Source organism: Oncorhynchus nerka, linkage group LG24, assembly GCF_034236695.1.
Source record: "Oncorhynchus nerka isolate Pitt River linkage group LG24, Oner_Uvic_2.0, whole genome shotgun sequence".
NCBI classification, from domain to species: domain Eukaryota; kingdom Metazoa; phylum Chordata; class Actinopteri; order Salmoniformes; family Salmonidae; genus Oncorhynchus; species Oncorhynchus nerka.
Window position 1 is genome coordinate 68,393,279 of NC_088419.1, and position 19,838 is coordinate 68,413,116.

Here is a 19,838-nt window from a genome sequence, read left to right on the forward strand (position 1 = left end):
CATTGAAAATAAGAATTTATTCTTCACTGACTTGCCTAGTTAAATAAAAGGTACAAAAAAATTAAAATGATAAATATAAAAAATAACCATAGGCAAAAGATTAATCCCATAGATCACAACTAGTATATTCCCTATATTGCCCCACCCAGCACCACATCCTTCTCACACACATCATACAGAGACATGGGTAGTCAAATTGGTACTATAGTTTCAGAGCACAACATTATCACATAAAAATGTATGACAAGCACTGCCAGGTTTGTCTTGAAAGCTGATTGTGGTTGTTAGCTCTATTATTCCTCAGTAATCATTCAACAACAGAACCATCCTGAAAAGATCCCAGAGACCATGTTACATATCTGTTATAACTACACATTATTTCAGTAAAAAGGGATTTCCAGATTCGACCTGCGAAGGACTGGTGCCTCAAACAAAACTGGGAACTTAGATATTTCTGACTTCAGTGCATTCAAGACAACAGGGAAATCTTTCTAGAGCAGTGTTTCCCAAACTCAGTCCTGGGCCCCCCTGGGTGCATGTTTTTGTCCTAGCACTACACATTCAAATAATCAAAGCTTGATGAGTTATTTGAATCAGTGCTAGGGCAAAAACCAAAATGTGCTCCGGGGGAGGGGGGCAGGACTGAGTTTGGGAAACCCTGATCTACAGCCCCCCCCCCCCCCCCCCCAGCAGAAACTTCTCCAGTAGAAATCCATCACACTTGTAGGCGATAATAACATCCATATTGTTAACCTTATCAATCACCATTATTCGCCACGCCCTTTTGGGGCTTGTCTAATGTCTTACCTCGGGGGCTGTGTTTCAAGCGGGGCTCCTCTGAACCTTTTTTCAACCTTCATTTTATTTACATACTGTACGGTCTTTGACCATGAGCTGGATTGTCACTCGTTGAGCTGTAACAAGAACACTGTCGCTCCTAAAATCTCATCCTTCCACTACCTGGAAGTGAGGTCCTGAAAATGTTAAATATTAAACATGCTTGAAGGGGTTTCATATTTTGTAGATTCAGTCCAGAAACAAGTTCACAAGTTAAAACTCCCGAAAAATCATTAACTGGTTTCATAACTATTGAGGTCTGTGTACAGGTGTCTATGGTGAACATGTGTGGTCCCTCCTCCACCATTCTGGGGAAGATCTACCAGCAGACTGCCCTGTCTATCAACAGGTAATAACACACACACGTCCTAGAGATGCCTGTATCTGTCCATAGTCAATACCCAGTCCAGAGGAGTAAACCCTGGCCCTACGCTCCCCACCTGATGGGCCTGGCTCCTGTACTAATAACCTAGACCTCTCCTCTGCAGCACCCGGACAAGCAGAGGGACAGAACCAACCACACCGACCACGGTAAACATAGGGATTAGGGCTAGTTAAATTCATTGTTTGGATTACAGAGTTAGGGACTACAGACAGGCTTTAATGTTAAATCCTATGAGCAGGGGTTAAATTAGGAATTGGAGAGCCTTTTGGGTGGGGGTACAGTTAGGATTATGGTTGAGGTTATCCTAAAACTAGCTTCATGTCCACATTCCAGTTCAACCCAAACCCTAAATACATCTCCAATCCTAGTCCTATATTCAACCCAAAATACATCTCCAATCCTAGTCCTATATTCAACCCAAAATACATCTCTAATCCTAGTCCTATGTTCAACCCAAACCCTAAATACATCTCTAATCCTAGCCTAATGTTCAACCCAAACCCATCTCTAATCCTAGTCCTATATTCAACCCAAACCCTAAATACATCTCTAATCCTAGCCTAATGTTCAACCCAAACCCTAAATACATCTCTAATCCTAGCCTAATGTTCAACCCAAACCCTAAATACATCTCTAATCCTAGCCTAATGTTCAACCCAAACCCTAAATACATCTCTAATCCTAGCCTAATGTTCAATCCAAACCCTAAATACATCTCTAATCCTAGCCTAATGTTCAACCCAAACCCTAAATACATCTCTAATCCTAGCCTAATGTTCAATCCAAACTCTAAATACATCTCTAATCCTAGCCTAATGTTCAATCCAAACTCTAAATACATCTCTAATCCTAGTCCTATGTTCAACCCAAACCCTAAATACATCTCTAATCCTAGCCTAATGTTCAACCCAAACCCATCTCTAATCCTAGTCCTATATTCAACCCAAACCCTAAATACATCTCTAATCCTAGCCTAATGTTCAATCCAAACCCTAAATACATCTCTAATCCTAGCCTAATGTTCAATCCAAACCCTAAATACATCTCTAATCCTAGCCTAATGTTCAACCCAAACCCTAAATACATCTCTAATCCTAGCCTAATGTTCAATCCAAACCCTAAATACATCTCTAATCCTAGTCCTATGTTCAACCCAAACCCTAAATACATCTCTAATCCTAGCCTAATGTTCAACCCAAACCAATCTCTAATCCTAGCCTAATGTTCAACCCAAACCCATCTCTAATCCTAGTCCTATATTCAACCCAAACCCTAAATACATCTCTAATCCTAGCCTAATGTTCAATCCAAACCCTAAATGCATCTCTAATCCTAGCCTAATGTTCAATCCAAACCCTAAATACATCTCTAATCCTAGCCTCATGTTCAATCCAAACCCTAAATACATCTCTAATCCTAGCCTCATGTTCAATCCAAACCCTAAATACATCTCTAATCCTAGCCTCATGTTCAATCCAAACCCTAAATACATCTCTAATCCTAGCCTCATGTTCAATCCAAACCCTAACCTTGGTTTGTCATACTTTTCTCTTTGGACCCATAAACTGCAGGAGCTTGGCCCCGGCTCAATGTGACAATGTCTATTGACTATCTCTGACCCTAGCTGCAGGCAGGGACCCCTCATAGCTCAGCCAGAGAGAGGCAGGACCGGAGCAGGGTGTGGCTGTGTAGACAGAGACTGAGGGAGCGGTAGGGACACACACACTATACTGACACACAGAGTTAAGGAAGATGCGGTTTTATATATTTTCCCCGCTCTCCCTCTTGCACTCTGCTCACATCCCCAATCCCAGGTTGCGTCCTCTGTGTATAGCGGAGGTCTCCAGTCCGACGGTGGAACAGTGTAGAGGGATACAACCGCTCTGTCAGCCCCTCAGAACAAAAAAAAATACACCAGTCAGCTCATGAAGGTTAGTATTGGCCCAAAACCAAAGAATACCAGGGTCAGAAAAGTAGGATTGTTTCATTTACATACCAAAAAGCCTTTTCATTTTGTAAAAGCAAGAGTTGGTTAACATCTGAACAGGTCATGTGTTGTTTTGCAGTGTGTGCTGTTCTACCATAAGATGGTGATGCGGAACCTTTCAACACAGCAGGAATCTGTAGAGAATAAATAAACCTCCACTGATCCTAGATCTGTGCAACCTTTACCTGGAGCAATGTCACAAACGAATACAGACTCCAACCAGTCGAGTGAAAGACAAAATGTTTTATTTAGAAATTCACAGTTTCTAATGGTACTACATCTTTGTAGTTACTGTCGCTCCTGTTCCACAATACTGTGCAGCTCTTTCCCAGAATACTCAGAAAGAGAGAAGCAAAGCAGTTGACAGACAGCGTTTAGTGTAGAAAAACAAAAGGCATGAAGGTAGTAATAATAACCAAGTGCACACTGAGACCTGGGGGTCATGAGTACCAATCTCTAGTCAGTGTGTTAAATTAGGGCTTCGCTGAGTCTCTCACAAACACACATCAAGAGAACAAAGAAACACTCTTGCATGCATACACATAATATCATACACATTCAAAAAGGGTAGAAAAACAAAGTCGGTCATGATTCACTGGGTGTGGAACACTTGTAATCAGATAAAACAGTGCGTTCCAAACCCTTTCCCAACATTCCCTTTATTAAGTTCACAAGTTCCTTCAGACTCCTCTGAAAACCACTACCTTTTTCGAGGTGGGGTAAATGCACAGTAATAAACACATGAATGAATGACAAGCTAGTAAGGATAGCAGGTGGCCAGTTAAAGGTGCTGTTCCTGGTAATGGGAACAGAAGTGGTTCAATTAAAACAGATGCACTAAAAGAGAGCTCTTCACACTTTCTGAACCCTGAACTGTGTAGGGGTCAGAGGTCAGTGTGTGGAGTAGGGGACCTGGGTGGTTGGACTGTAGAGGGAGTGTGGTGTGTGTAGTTTGTAGAATACAGTGGGCCCAGTCTCTTTCTCAGTCAGTCAACAACCAACCCAACATAGCTCAGAGGCCAGTTAACCACTGGCATACTAACCACTGGCACAGATATATAGTACACTGAGATGATTTTTCACATCTGCAACTTATTCAAATTGACTTTTGCCATTCCAATCACATCCTTGCACAGACAGACAAACAAATTGACTTCAAACATTTGTTTTAACTTCATCTTCCCATAACAGTAACTCGTGAGGTGAAGCTGGTTCATATACGACCCCAGCAGTTACAGCCCTCTGTTCCCTGGTAGGGTTCTAATTAACACCATGGTGTGTGTGCAGGTGTGACAGCGGAGGCAACTCTGCAAACACCAGATGATCAAACCACTTTTACAGAGACAAAAGGTGGATGATACCTTGTTGTCCGTATAGCTTTGAAAACACAAAACAAATATTGGTCACAAGAGGTGAACTAGTGTCGGGCAGTCAGTGACAATCATACAGTATGCGACAGTAAAATGCATCTACCTTTGTTTTAATTGCAATCATTATTATTCTATGTAACATGTACCATGCGTTTCCCCTGGGCTACATGATAGGGTTGTTTTGAGGCCAGAACATAAATAACTAGATAAATAAAAGTGGCCTCACAGCATCCCCTACAGGACCTCAGGGGATCTGCTCGCAAGACTGACATTACCCTGTGTCACTGATCGAAAGGTCAGTGTTGCATTACACTGTTGATATGAATGGTTAATATTAGGAATTGGGGGAAGGAAAGCAGATCCTAGAGGCAACTTCTACCAACAGCGGGTGTTTGTGTGCTCGAACACACCGACATCTTCAGACTAAACTGTTCCTAACAACAACTATAATAACACACAACATTCAGCTCTCAGCATGGCTCATATAGAGCTCAATATAAAAACCTAACTGACTGGGTTCTGTTGACCTGTCACAATGTGCAAAAACAACCAGTCTATACAGTACAAGATCCCTTTCCTCTTGGCTGGCTCTGTGTGAACGAACGAACACACACACAGGAAGTCTGACTGGAGAATAGCTAGGTTAACGAGTTCAAGAGGTATAGAGCCTGTTCCTTTGTATCAGAGCTGGATAAACATGGGCTAGAGACAGGAACGCTTGCATGCTCACGCACACATTGGGTATGTATCTTCATTCAGCTCAGCTAGTTGCATGGCGTTAGGTTAGACTGCCTGAGAAAGGGAGACAGAGGGCCTGTTGTGTGTGAAGGGTTAACACCCTGGTCCCATACGAACAACTGCAGTAGTGTTAGCTAGCACTGAACAATGCACAGAAAATAAACAGGATGAGGAAATGGAGGACAGGAGGAAAGAGGGAGAAGAAGCTAATCCTGCTGCACAGTTCTTTCACTGCGACACATTTCATCCTTACAGCTTCATACTGTACTTTCACAAGGTACCGGGTAAGAGCTCCACTCAGCCCCTCTCCTCTGGGCACAGGGCTGGAGTACAAGCCTCTGATGCCCAGGTCTGATGTGCTTGTCCAGTAGAAACAGCTGAATTAATGTCTGTTTTCTAGTAACACTCCCCACCATTATTCTTGCTCCGAACATAAAAAGAACAATCCTTTCAGTGTTTTTTATATCAGTGAAAGCTTTAGAGTGGACAGAAAGGCACATGACCGTGGAGAGGTCTCTGAATGGTTGTTGCTAGGTGACAAATATCATGGTGTTCGAGTTCCACTGTGGGCAGGGTGCTCATGGGAGATGTGGTTCAGAGATGTGGCCATTTTGGGGCAAGACCACACCCTTTCACACATCCCTAACCAAGTCTGCTACCAGGGTGTGTGTATATGAGTCAATCTGAAGTGTGCATGTGTGTGTGATCAGACGTGTCCTGTGACTGCCGTGGCTCTTATGGCCCCCACACTGATCTCCTTGTTTCCCTTGATTAGCTGCTGCAGGCTGTGCAGAGCGTTCACAGCAGCGCCCCCTGTCTGTCTGGAGGAGAACTGCAGATCTCCCTGACGAGACCGCCGACGCTTCACTGACCTCTTAGAGGGAAGAGAGAGGGGGAGGGAGGAGGGGAGAGGGAGGGAGGGAAGGTTGGATGGGAGGAGCACGGCAGCGTGGCCATTACACAGGCCTGGGGGGGAGGAGAGGGGATGGCCTCGGCTGATGTAGGACTCTTCAGAGTGGCTGGAGGAGCTACAGCTGCTACTCTCTGATGGGAAGGGGAGCTCCTTACAGGACATGTCTTCTAGAGGAGGAGGGGGATTCAGGGAGTGGGGGAGACCATTGCATTTGAGTCCCCCGTTAGCCATCGGAGAAGAGGGGGCTGATAATGCTGCCTTCAGTTTACATCGTTTCTTCTGGAGAGAGAGAGAGAGAGAGGATGGAGAGATTGATAGAGTACAGGGCTAACTTTAGAGATGTATAAATATGTTAAGTCATGTTAACCACATCTATACCAGACACACTGCACGGTTACAACCAAACTGGACAGATACCAAGCTCTCAAAGATAGAGAACAGGAGACATTTTGATTCAGTATGAGGTTACAGACAGGACTGGGAAGGGCAGGGACTGTGGGTAGAATGGCATTGTAATAATAATGTTGTGTCGTCACACACACTGGATAGGTCCAGTGATGTTTGTGTTGTTTCACAGGGTCAGCCATAATAGCATGCCTGAAGAAAATGATAGTTAAGTGCCAAACCTTAGCAACTCTACATGAGTGGAGCAAAGCCATGTTATGGGTCGCAGCTTATTGCAAACTATTGGTGGGTTACAACTTTCAAACCACTGCCCAAGCCTGCCCTGTGCCTGCTCATACACCGTCCCCCTAACAGTGGGCTTCTAGTCTGTGTCAACAGAGAAGTGGTTAACCTATCAAGTTCGTAAATCGCCCATAATCAGAGATCCAGGATCAGCTTAACTCTCCCCAGACCCTACAGTATTCTTAGCCATTAGGATGTGAGGATGCTAAACTGACCTTAGTCTGGGGGCAAGTTCACCCCACTCCACTGAAACCATAAGCAAACAAAGCTGGCCGCTGGGGCCACCATACAACAGCAGGCAGAGAGGAGACACTGTACCTTTTTCTCTGGTGAGAACCTTAAAGGTTCAACAATGTAAAGGTCGTCAGGGCCTACTGAACAGGGAGAGAACAGGGCCATGTTAATGATGAGATGGCAGGCACACAGGAACACACGTTACAAGCATGACGCCACCTTGCAAGTAGTACTACTGATTTACTATTAAAATAGTATTACACACCCTGACATACTACAGCCCAGAATAAAGGTTATAGCTCCTCTGAAGAGGTTATAGCTAGTAGGTACACTGGGTGACGTAGGGTTCTCTAGTTGTTGTTACTACTTGCAGTGGTGTAACAGGAGCCAGCCAAAAGCATTGTGTTCTATTTATAGTCTCCTTCAGTTCAGCCTCTATATGGACACGCACTCTGGCCCAGGGACACGCACTCTGGCCCAGGGACACGCACTCTGGCCCAGGGACACGCACTCTGGCCCAGGGACACGCGATAAATAGAGTGGGAAAGAGAGGAAAGAGGAGAATTATGTTACATGGCTGTCTGAATTAAGGTCTTTATTCCTTCATGGTGGGGTGTGGCTCCAGTACCCTTACAGCAGACATACTGTTCAGCAGCATGGACACAGATGGGAGAGCATCTAGTCATGCGGTCGATAATGAAGCTGGCCTCTATACAGGGAGGACATGTCAGGCTTTCTGAGTCTTTTAGTCCTGCTTCAGCTCCTATGGGTGTGATGGGGCAGCAACAGGATGGACAGAACAGCGATGTAGAAGACAGGAAGGGTAGAGGAAAAGGGGGAGGGTGTGTTTAAGTGAGAGGCCACATGAGCAGGCCTCTTGTCCTTCTTAGAAAGCTGTAGAGTGACTTGGTGTGTGTACACACTCACCTTCTGAAGTAGGAAAGGTGAAGGACTTGGAGCGTAGGAGAGGACACGATACCCTCCGCTTCAGACTCAAATCATCATAGGAGGAGAAACACCTGGCACATACAGGATATATGATAGTTTAACCCTTACTAACGTTACTGCACTAAATAACATGGAAGAGATCCAATATTCCCTATGAAACATTAACTGGACTAAGAGGAACATTATATCAGACCTACAAAAGCAACAACAATACTCTTATAAATAATGTGGGGAGATCAGACAACAACGGTGTGTGTGTGTTTACCTCTTGGGGCTGGGGTAGTGGTTGACTGCAGTGTGTGTGTGTTTACCTCTTGGGGCTGGGGTAGTGGTTGACTGCAGTGTGTGTGTGTTTACCTCTTGGGGCTGGGGTAGTGGTTGACTGCAGTGTGTGTGTGTTTACCTCTTGGGGCTGGGGTAGTGGTTGACTGCAGTGTGTGTGTGTTTACCTCTTGGGGCTGGGGTAGTGGTTGACTGCAGTGTGTGTGTGTTTACCTCTTGGGGCTGGGGTAGTGGTTGACTGCAGTGTGTGTGTGTTTACCTCTTGGGGCTGGGGTAGTGGTTGACTGCAGTGTGTGTGTGTGTTTACCTCTTGGGGCTGGGGTAGTGGTTGACTGCAGTGTGTGTGTGTGTTTACCTCTTGGGGCTGGGGTAGTGGTTGACTGCAGTGTGTGTGTGTTTACCTCTTGGGGCTGGGGTAGTGGTTGACTGCAGTGTGTGTGTGTTTACCTCTTGGGGCTGGGGTAGTGGTTGACTGCAGTGTGTGTGTGTTTACCTCTTGGGGCTGGGGTAGTGGTTGACTGCAGTGTGTGTGTGTTTACCTCTTGGGGCTGGGGTAGTGGTTGACTGCAGTGTGTGTGTGTTTACCTCTTGGGGCTGGGGTAGTGGTTGACTGCAGTGTGTGTGTGTTTACCTCTTGGGGCTGGGGTAGTGGTTGACTGCAGTGTGTGTGTGTTTACCTCTTGGGGCTGGGGTAGTGGTTGACTGCAGTGTGTGTGTGTTTACCTCTTGGGGCTGGGGTAGTGGTTGACTGCAGTGTGTGTGTGTTTACCTCTTGGGGCTGGGGTAGTGGTTGACTGCAGTGTGTGTGTGTGTGTTTACCTCTTGGGGCTGGGGTAGTGGTTGACTGCAGTGTGTGTGTGTTTACCTCTTGGGGCTGGGGTAGTGGTTGACTGCAGTGTGTGTGTGTTTACCTCTTGGGGCTGGGGTAGTGGTTGACTGCAGTGTGTGTGTGTGTGTTTAACTATTGGTGCCGGGGTAGTGGTTGACTGCAGTGTGTGTGTGTTTACCTCTTGGGGCTGGGGTAGTGGTTGACTGCAGTGTGTGTGTGTGTTTACCTCTTGGGGCTGGGGTAGTGGTTGCCTGCAGTGTGTGTGTTGCTGTGTTTACCTCTTGGGGCTGGGGTAGTGGTTGACTGCGGTGTGTGTGTTGCTGTGTTTACCTCTTGGGGCTGGGGTAGTGGTTGCCTGCAGTGTGTGTGACGGTGTGTGTGTTGCTGTGTTTACCTCTTGGGGCTGGGGTAGTGGTTGACTGCAGTGTGTGTGTGTTTACCTCTTGGGGCTGGGGTAGTGGTTGACTGCAGTGTGTGTGACGGTGTGTGTTGCTGTGTTTACCTCTTGGGGCTGGGGTAGTGGTTGACTGCAGTGTGTGTGTGTTTACCTCTTGGGGCTGGGGTAGTGGTTGCCTGCAGTGTGTGTGTTGCTGTGTTTACCTCTTGGGGCTGGGGTAGTGGTTGACTGTTTACCTCTTGGGGCTGTGTGTGTTGCTGTGTTTACCTCTTGGGGCTGGGGTAGTGGTTGACTGCGGTGTGTGTGTTGCTGTGTTTACCTCTTGGGGCTGGGGTAGTGGTTGACTGCGGTGTGTGTGTTGCTGTGTTTACCTCTTGGGGCTGGGGTAGTGGTTGCCTGTAGTGTGTGTGACTGTGTGTGTGTTGGCACTCCAGCAGCACTGCAGGCAGAGCACCAGGCCCAGACAGAGACACAGGACTAGAGACACCACAAGGTAACTCTGTCGGTCAGACACCTAGAAAACACAAACACAGAAACAACATTTAGACATCAGAAGAAACAAACTCCTAACATCCAATCATGACATTTTGCGAGTTCTGATTTAAATAGACCAACATTGAATCTGATATTCATTACGTGTAGTTAGTAAGGGCAGAAGGCATCATGGTCTTCAGCTGTGTGTACCTCTCTCTGTAGCTGTGAGACAGTCATGGTGAGGTTGATCATCACCTTGGTGATGTTCTCCAGCTGGCCCTGTAACATCTGGATAGACTCTGTCTGCCGCTGGTCCTGAGGGATCACACAACCAAAATACAACATTAATACAACCAAGTTGAACCAACCCATCCCAGAACCATCAGACACAACCTACACCAAACAATGACTCAACCATCACTGAACTACACAATAACAATCATGTAACACAATTGCAACAACCATCCCAGAATAAGCATCCGGCCAACCCAAACAAGAAGCAACTGTCTAACAGACCTGTTCTTCAGCGATGCGGGAGGTATTCTCCAGTTTGACTATGGTCTTGTTGAATGCTCTCTGCATCTCCTCCATCTGCTTACGATACCTAGAACACACAACAAGCCAATCAGAGCCTGAACAGGACGAGTGATAGAGGAAACTACTAGGTTAAAGACAGACAGACACACACAGCTTACCTCTGGCTGAGTTCCTCCAGGTATCTGCTGCTGAGGGACATGTTCATCTCTAGCGCTTTGATCCTGTTGTTCAACCTCATGAACACACTCTCCTTCTGACTGGAGCCATACACGTTCACTCCTCCGTTCACCCCTCCATTCCCTCCAATGTACTCCCCCGCGTTCTGCAGCTCAGCGTAGAAGTCTGTAGCCGTCCGGTGTAAATGTCCGTTAGCGGTCACCGGGACGCTAAGCAGTAGGTCTTCCACGGATTCTTCCCCATGCAGGTGTTCTGCTGGCTGGGCAGAGGCATCTCCCTGCTCCCCCTGACCCTGGCTGTCTCCACTCTCTGCCCCAGCCCTGGGTGTGTGTGGCTCTGTGTTTGTGTCAGGCTGAGGGGGGACAGGGAGGTCAGTGGGAGGGGGGAGGTCTGCAGGTGGCTGGACTGGTTGCTCCTTCAAGGGGGGATGTCCAGGAGGCTGTCTCAGAGGTTGGTAGGTGTAGGGGAGCGGTGGAGCTGGGAGTAGGGGTGGGGGTGCTGGCCTGTTGAGTCTCCGGGACGGGGCTCCCTGCAGGGCTGGAGGGGGACAGGGTCTTCTTGGCTGGGGTGCTGGGGAGCTTCGTCCTGGGTAGGGGTGGGTTTGCAGAGGGAGGTTTGAGAGAAGCTGTGGGGGGGCAGGGTAAAGGTCCGGCTAGGCTCCAGCAAAATGATAGGGTCCACGGGGGGTGTGTCGATGTGAAGGGTATGATTTTGAGAGTCTAAAGGGGGTAGGCCCTCATTTTGGGCTTGGGGGGCAGTCTCAGGCTCAGGAACCGTCTCTGTGTGTGTTGGGGCTTCCTGTGTGTGTGTGGGGGTAGGGACAGGGACCTGTATAGGGGTGTGTGTGTCTTGCTGCCTCTCTCTGGTGAGGTGAGCGTCACACCAGCGCTGTAGCAACTCTGGCAGTGTGGCCACACAAGAAAGAGAAGAGACAGAAGAGAGTGGACAGTACAGCTGGCTCTCCCTCTCCCTCATCCACTGTTCCTCTCTCTCCTCCTGCTCATCATCATCCCCCTCTTCCTCCATCAGAGTCACAGTGGACTGTGGGGGCTCCTCCTCCATCAGAGTCACGATCTGTCCATTCTCCGGGGAGGGGGGAAGCAGGGGGGAGTCAGGGTCCTCCTGGGGACCAGGGTCGTCTGGCTCCACCGTCTCCACACTGAGAGAAAGGGGGGGAAGTTAGACTCTTACTGCAAGGTGAATGAGGGCGAGAGTGAGTGAGAGCGAGTGACTCACGCTGGAGGAGGAGTGGTGGGGGTTGGAGTTGGGGTGAGCTGCACAGCTTTGTTTCCCTCAGTCTCGTTCTGGGCTTCTGATGATGCGTTGGCTGGAAGAGATGCACAGACACACAGCAGGCTTTAGATAAAGTCATCAACTACCACAGAATCATATCTATGACGACTACTACATTTAACCATTCACAGGATAACAAACTATCACTGGACATGGCATGGCAGAGATCTCCAACCCCAGTCCAGCTGGGGCCAGTCTGCTCCACTCTACTGTATGTTGCCACTGCCAGCGGGTTAAAATTGGGAACAGAAACAGCTTTGTTTTGGCCAACATCTATGCTTGGTGTAACAACCACAAGAGTGGTCTGAACTAAAGCAGAAACAAGTCAGGCTGTTCCAGTTAGAACTGGTCTCAAACCTCAGCAACCTTATGGGTTGAAAAAAGATAAAACACCATCAGCCGCCTCACTGCAGCCCAGTGAAGGGTGTGTGTCTATAAGGATGAGGCTATTCAAGTTTAAAACAGTGTTTAGATTCCAGTATATTCTGAGGGCAAGATGGTGTCCTGAGGTAGTTGGTTCTGCGTCATGGACCCCCGAGTCCTAATAGACAGAGCTCACCTCCTGCTGCTGTGTTATATAACACAGAACTATTGTTCCTCTGATAACCTCCTGCCAACAGTCAACTCAACATCTGAAGCTCCAGGCAGACACACATACACATGGACACACACCGCAAACCGGAGCTACAGTTGAAGTCGGAAGTTTACATACACCGTAGCCAAATACATTTAACCTCAGTTTTTCACAATCCCTGACATTTAATCCTAGTAAAAACTCCCTGTCTTAGGTCAGTTAGGATCACCACTTTATTTTAAGAATGTGAAATGTCAGAATAATAGTAGAGTGATTTATTTCAGCTTTCATTTCTTTCATCACATTCCCAGTGGGTCAGATGTTTACATACACTCAATTAGTATTTGGTAGCATTGCCTTTAAATTGTTTAACTTGGGTCAAACGTTTCAGGTAGCCTTCCACAAGCTTTCCACAGTAAGTTGGATGGATTTTGTCCCGTTCCTCCTGACAGAGAAGGTGTAATTGAGTCAGGTTTGTAGGCCTCCTTGCTCGCACACGCTTTTTCAGTTCTGCCCACACATTTTCTATGGGATTGAGGTGAGGGCTTTGTGATGGCCACTCCAATACCTTGACTTTTGTTGTCCTTAAGCCATTTTGCCACAACTTTGGAAGTATGCTTGGGGTCGTTGTCCATTTGGAAGACCCATTTAACTTCCTTTAACAAGCTTTAACTTCCTGACTGATGTCTTCAGATGTTGCTTCAATATATCCACATACATTTTACTTCCTCATGATGCCATCTATTTTGTGAAGTGCACCAGTCCCTCCTGCAGTAAAGCATCCACACAACATGATGCTGCCACCGCCGTGCTTCACGGTTGGGATGGTGTTCTTCGGCTTGCAAGCCTCCCCCCTTTTCCTCCAAACATAATAATGGTCATTATGGCAAAAGAGATCTATTTTTGTTTCATCAGACCAGAGAACATTTCTCCAAAAAGTACCATCTTTGTCCCCATGTGCAGTTGCAAACCGTAGTCTGGCTTTTTTTAATGGCGACTTTGGAGCAGTGGCTTCTTCCTTCTTTCAGCTTATGTCGACATAGGACTCGTTTTACTGTGGATATAAATACTTTTGTACCTGTTTCCGCCGGCATCGTCACAAGGTCCTTTTATGAGATTGATTTGTACTTTTTGCACCAAAGTATGTTCATGTCTCCTTCCTGAGTGGTCCCATGGTGTTTATACTTGCATACTATTGTTTGTACAGATGAACGTGGTACCTTCAGACATTTTGAAATTGCTCCCAAGCATGAACCTGACTTGTGGAGGTCTACAATTTGTTTTCTGAAGTCTTGGCTGATTTCTTTTGATTTTCCCATGATGTCAAGCAAAGAGGCACTGAGTTTGAAGGTGGCCTTGAAATACATCCACAAGTACACCTCCAATTGACTCAAATGATGTCAATTAGCCTATCAGAAGCTTCTAAAGCTATGCCATCATTTTATGGAATTTTCCAAACTGTTTCAAGGCACAGTCAACTTAGTGTATGTAAACTTCTGACCCACTGGAATTGTGATACAGTGAATTATAAGTGAAATAATATGTCTGTAAACAATTGTTGGAAAAATTACTTGTGTTATGCACAAAGTAGATGTCCTAATCGACTTGCCAAAACTATAGTTTGTTAACAAGAAATGTGTGTTTTAAAAAAAGTTTTAATGACTCCAACCTAAGTGTATGTAAATTTCCAACTTCAACTGTATATGCCTTGTATATGGCCCAGTTATTGTTATTTTATTGTGTTACTCATCTTTACTTTATTTAGCAAATTGTTCTTACTTTTTTTAAACTCTGCATTGTTGGTTAAGGACTCGTAAGTAAGCGTATCACAGTAAGGTCTACAACTGTTCTGTTCGGCTCATGTGACAGATAATTTGATATGACCCAGTTTCGGAACAGCTTAATCTAAGCAAGATGGAGGGGCTCAGACTGTCCAGCGGTACAGTGAAGGAGGAAGAGAGGGCATAGACTTAGAAAATAGGAAAAGGGGAGTTGGGCAAGAGAATGGAGGATGAGACTAGCGTGATTGTCTGGGAAGGAAGCAGAACCAAAACGGACAGTCGGAATGAATAAACGCATTAGATTGGAGCTGACTTGGCATGTACTGTATGTGGGGCCTCTCTCAACACAAGCAACCCATATGCAAGTACACATCCGAAGTTCTATCACAATATGTTGGCTTTGGACCAGCATTGCCGACTCACATTTGACTGAACATACAAAGACCTGCTGAGCTCCGAGTAAAATATGAAACTCATTTATTGTTGTGTGGATGAATAAGTTGGTTCTGCTTGATAGTTTCCATTGGCCGTGTGTGTGGTTACTAAACAAGCAGGGTTGAATAACAGGGCTTGTTCGGAAAAGAGACTTCTGTGAAGTAAATAGAAAGGGCAAATAGCCTGGGTTTGAGACTCATAAAACCCTGCTGCTATATTTAAGACCTTTATTATGTATAGAATACCTCTAATGACACAATCCCCTGGGCAGCACAGTGCTTTAGTTAGTGCGAGACAAACATTCCACCACAAGCTTCATAAGCAAACCTCATGCCTCTCGCTCCAAGAAGTGGTGACCACAGCAAGTTATTTACAGTATCTAACACATAGCATTTCCTTTAAAGGAATGTATAGGATGGGGGGAGTGAGAGGAGAAGAGTGGGGGAGTGAGAGGAGAAGAGTGGAGTATAGGAGAGGAAAGAGACGAGAGGAGGAGAGTAGAGAGAGAAGGAGAGGGGGAGAAAGAAGGGGAGGGGAGAGAAGGGAATGACTGCCTTTTGGTAGGCCGTCATTGTAAATAAGAGTTTGTTCTTAACTGACTTGCCTAGTTAAATAAAACATTTAAAAAGGGGGAGAAGAACCCATACCTTCTATCTGTGCTCCTCCCTCAGGCTTGCCTCCCAGAACATTGGCTGCTATGTTGTTGACCATGTTGAGAATGGCATCTGTAGGGAGTACACATGCGCGCACACACACACACACACACACCGAGAGAGCATCATGAATGTTATCCTTCACTGGTAGTATAGTAAAATAGGTGAAGGCCCCACAGGAATCTGTAAAACCACAGGCCTTTGGCATTCCCCTCAGCCTCACTCTCCATTCCCTTACCCAACCACTTCTCTCCAGCCCCTGCCAGTCTCTGCTTGGCTACAGAAGACCCTGTCAGTCTGCTTGTTTTCTCTCACTGAGTCGGGGTGGGGGTCGTGTAGGAATGGGTCAGTCTGTTTTCTCAATGTTGAACGTGTGTGTGTGTGTGTGTGAGGGGGGGGTCTTAGCCAATCTGATTACAGCCTCATTGCAGTGCCAGTCCCTCCCCCATAGAGGCAGGGAGAAACAGGAGCTCCAGTGTGTGTAGCAGAGTTATATACTTCAGTCGCTAACCCGCTCTGTGTGTGTGTGAATGTGTGTGTGAGTGAGAATACAGCAACTGATGGAACATTCAGGACTTCATGTATTCAAGGAAAGCAGCTTCTAGTCTCTCCATTCTCCAAGAAACAACCTGTTTTAGAGCCAATTCTGGAGATCAATTATCTGATGTGATTAGATACAATAGAGAACTGACGCTCAGCCAGGATATCAAGTTAACCATGTTAATCATGTGCCATGTGAATCGACAGATCCTTCAGAAATTATTCATATCCCTTGACTTATTCCACATTGTGTTACAGCCTGAATTCAAAATGGATTCTTTCTTACCCATCTACACACAATACCCCATAACGACAAAGTGAATAAATATTTTTTGAAATTTGAGCAGATACGGAAATACCTACATTACATAAGTATTCACACACCCGAGTCAATACTTCGTGGTGGCGATGATAGCTGCGAGTCTTTGTGGGTTAGTCTCGAAGAGCTTTCCACACCTGGACTGTGCAACATTTGCCCATTATTATTTTCAAAATTTTCAAGCTCTGTCATATTGTTTGTTGAGCATTCCCAGTCAACCATTTTCAGGTCTTGCCATAGATTTTCAAGTAGATTTAAGTCAAAACTGTAACTCGGCTGCTCACGAACATTCTCTGTCTTCTTGGTAAGCAACTCCAGTGTAGATGTGGCCTTGTGTTTTAGGTTATTGCCCTGATGAAAGGTGAAGTCATCTCCCAGTGTAGAAAGCAGACTGAACCAGGTTTTCCTCTAGGAATTTGCCTGTGCTTAGCTCCATTCTGTGTTTGAAATTCACTGCTCAACTGAAGGACCTTACAGATTATTGTATGTGTGGGGTAGAGATGAGGTAGTCAATCAAACATCACGTTAAACACTATTACTGCACACAGAGTCCATGCAATTTTTTACATGACTTGTTAAACACATTTTTACTCCTGAACTTATTTAGGCTTGAAGGGGTTGAATACTTATTGACTCAATACATTTATTTCAGTTTTGAATTAATCTAGAAAAACATAATTCCACTTTCACATGATGGGGTATTTGTGTATAGGCCAGTGATAAACTAATCTCAGCGTAATCCCTTTTAAATTCAGGCTGTAACAACAAAATGTGGAAAAGGTCAAGGGGTGTGAAATACCTTTAAGGCACTGTAGGCTCAAAACAATCTGACGTGATTGTGTGTCTGTGTGTACGTACGTACTTACTTGTGGCAGAGCCCAGCAGATTTTTGGACCCCTTGTCCTCAGAGTGGAGGTACCCAGGAGGGTAGTCTGTAGATAAGGGGGAAAAAAATCGAAACATTATTTAAATCAAATAAAATGTTATTGGTCACATACACATGGTTGGCAGATGTTATTGCAAGTGTAGTGAAATGCTTGTGCTTCTAGTTCCGACAGTGCAGGAATATCTAACAATTTCCAATAACTACCTAATACACACAAATCTAAGTAAAGGAATAAGAATATATACACATATACATATGCATGAGCAATGACAGAGCAGCATAGGCAAAATGCAATATATGGTACAAAATGCAGTATATACACTACCTTTCAAACGTTTGGGGTCACTTAGAAATGTCCCTGCTTTTGAAAGAAAAGCACATTTTTTGTCCATTAAAATAACATCAAATTGATCAGAAATACAGTCTCCACGTCAACAGTGAAGAGGCGACTCCGGGATGCTGGCCTTCTAGGCAGAGTTCCTCTGTCCAGTGTCTACCATCTACTGTATCTTGCCTATGCCGCTCTGTACCATCACTCACTCATATATCTTATGTACATATTCTTTATCCCCTTACACTTGTGTCTATAAGGTAGTAGTTTTGGAATTGCTAGCTAGATTACTTGTTGGTTATTACTACATTGTCAGAACTAGAAGCACAAGCATTTCCATACACTCGCACTAACATCTGCTAACCATGTGTATGTGACAAATAAAATTTGATTTGTGTTCTTTTGTCCATCTTAATCTTTTTTTTTATTAGCCAGACCTGAGGTATATGGCTTTTTCTTTGCAACTCTGCCTAGAAGGCCAGCATCCATGATTCGCCTCTTCACTGTTGACGTTGAGACTGGTGTTTTGCGGGTACTATTTAATGAAGCTGCCAGTGGAGGACTTGTGAGGCGTCTGTTTCTCAAACTAGACACTAATGTACTTGTCCTCTTGCTCAGTTGTGCACCGGGGCCTCCCAATCCTTTATATTCTGGTAGAGCCAGTTTGCGCTGTTCTGTGAAGGGAGTAGTACACAGCGTTGTACAAGATTTTCAGTTTCTTGGCAATTTCTCGCAACAAGAAAAGACTGACGAGTTTCAGAAGAAAGTTCTTTGTTTCTGGCCATTTTGAGCCTGTAATCAAACCCACAAATGTTGACGCTCCAGATACTCAACTAGACTACAGGCCAATTTTATTGCTTCTTCAATCAGAACAACAGTTTTCAGCTGTGCTAACAACTGCAAAAGGGTTTTCTAATTATCAATTAGCCTTTTAAAGGGATCAACTTGGATTAGCTAACACAACGTGCCATTGGAACACAGGAGTGATTGTTGCTGATAATGGGCCTCTGTACGCCTATGTAGATATTCCATTAAAAATCAGCCGTTTCCAGCTACAATAGTAATTTACAACATTAACAAAGTCAACACTATTTCAATGGACAAAAAAAAATTGCGTTTCTTTCAAAAACAAGGACATTTCTAAGTGACCCCAAACTTTTGAACTGTAGTGTACATGGGTGATCCAAGATATATAAACATGAATAAAGTGACTAGTGATCCATGTATTAAAGTAGCCAATGATTTCAAGTCTGTATGTTGGCAGCAGCCTCTCTGTGTTAGTGATTGCTGTCTAACAGTCGATGGCCTTGAGATCGAAGCTGTTTTTCAGTCTCTCGGTCCCTGCTTTGATGCACCTAATCAAGTACTTTATTGAGAACACAATCTCTTTCATAACCGATTATCAAACACAGTGTACCATCTCACCATAATCCTCATCAAGGTACTCCAGCCTCTCTGAGGGGTACTGAGAATCTGCAATCTCTTCATATTCCTCCACCATACTGGTACCAAACACCCTGTAAACACACACTGTTATATAACACACACACACAAACTAACATCTGGTTACATTGAAATTTGTCAGAAAACTGACAGGTGGGTTGACATGTTGCTGAGAGTACACTGTTCCCTATAGTATTCTCTAACTCAAACACCAGCCCTGAGGGGATGTGGGTTTGAGTGAGAGGTTCAACATCAGGGACATGTCTGTACTGTAACGGCACATTCATATATACATCAACCCTTTAACCTTATCGACTGAGAGAATGTACACCTTAACATGTAGTTTATCTACAGAGTAGCAGCAGTTAAGTGGATGTGAACTTAGTTCCAGTTAAAAGGGGACAGAAAGGGTGTTTTTATTTTGTTTTCAGATCTTCAACCAAAACCTAATATTAGATCAAGGGAACCTGAATGAACAAATAACAATAACTACATACTTATTTAATTCATTTCTTAAACAATGTTAAGCAACACCCAATGCCCTGGTGTGAAAAAGTAATTGCCCCCTTACACTAACTGGTTGTGCCACCTTTGGCTACATTGACTCCAATTAAACACTTCCTGTAGTTGTTGATCAATCTCACACGTCGCTGTGGAGGAATTCTGGCCCACTCTTCCATAAAGAGCTTCTGTAACAGCAACATGTGTTTTTTTTTAACAATGAACTGCTTGTTTGAAGTCCTGCCACAACATGTCAAATCGGGACTAGGTCTGGACTTTGCCTAGGC

At 45.1% G+C, this 19,838-nt stretch overlaps 1 protein-coding gene across 1 annotated transcript in view; it reads right to left on the reverse strand.

Moving 5' to 3' along the window:
- Positions 1 to 3,432: 3,432 nt before the first annotated feature.
- LOC115108495 (SUN domain-containing ossification factor) overlaps positions 3,433 to 19,838 on the reverse strand; it is a 57,624-nt gene continuing 41,218 nt past the window's right edge. The window contains 13 exon segments of the mRNA XM_065009085.1: positions 3,433 to 6,509; positions 7,236 to 7,291; positions 8,079 to 8,170; positions 9,979 to 10,121; positions 10,292 to 10,396; positions 10,598 to 10,685; positions 10,777 to 11,217; positions 11,219 to 11,337; positions 11,339 to 11,954; positions 12,032 to 12,122; positions 15,526 to 15,603; positions 17,257 to 17,322; positions 19,033 to 19,124. Of these exon segments, the coding sequence (XP_064865157.1) occupies positions 6,024 to 6,509; positions 7,236 to 7,291; positions 8,079 to 8,170; positions 9,979 to 10,121; positions 10,292 to 10,396; positions 10,598 to 10,685; positions 10,777 to 11,217; positions 11,219 to 11,337; positions 11,339 to 11,954; positions 12,032 to 12,122; positions 15,526 to 15,603; positions 17,257 to 17,322; positions 19,033 to 19,124 (2,473 nt within the window). The 3' untranslated portion in view covers positions 3,433 to 6,023.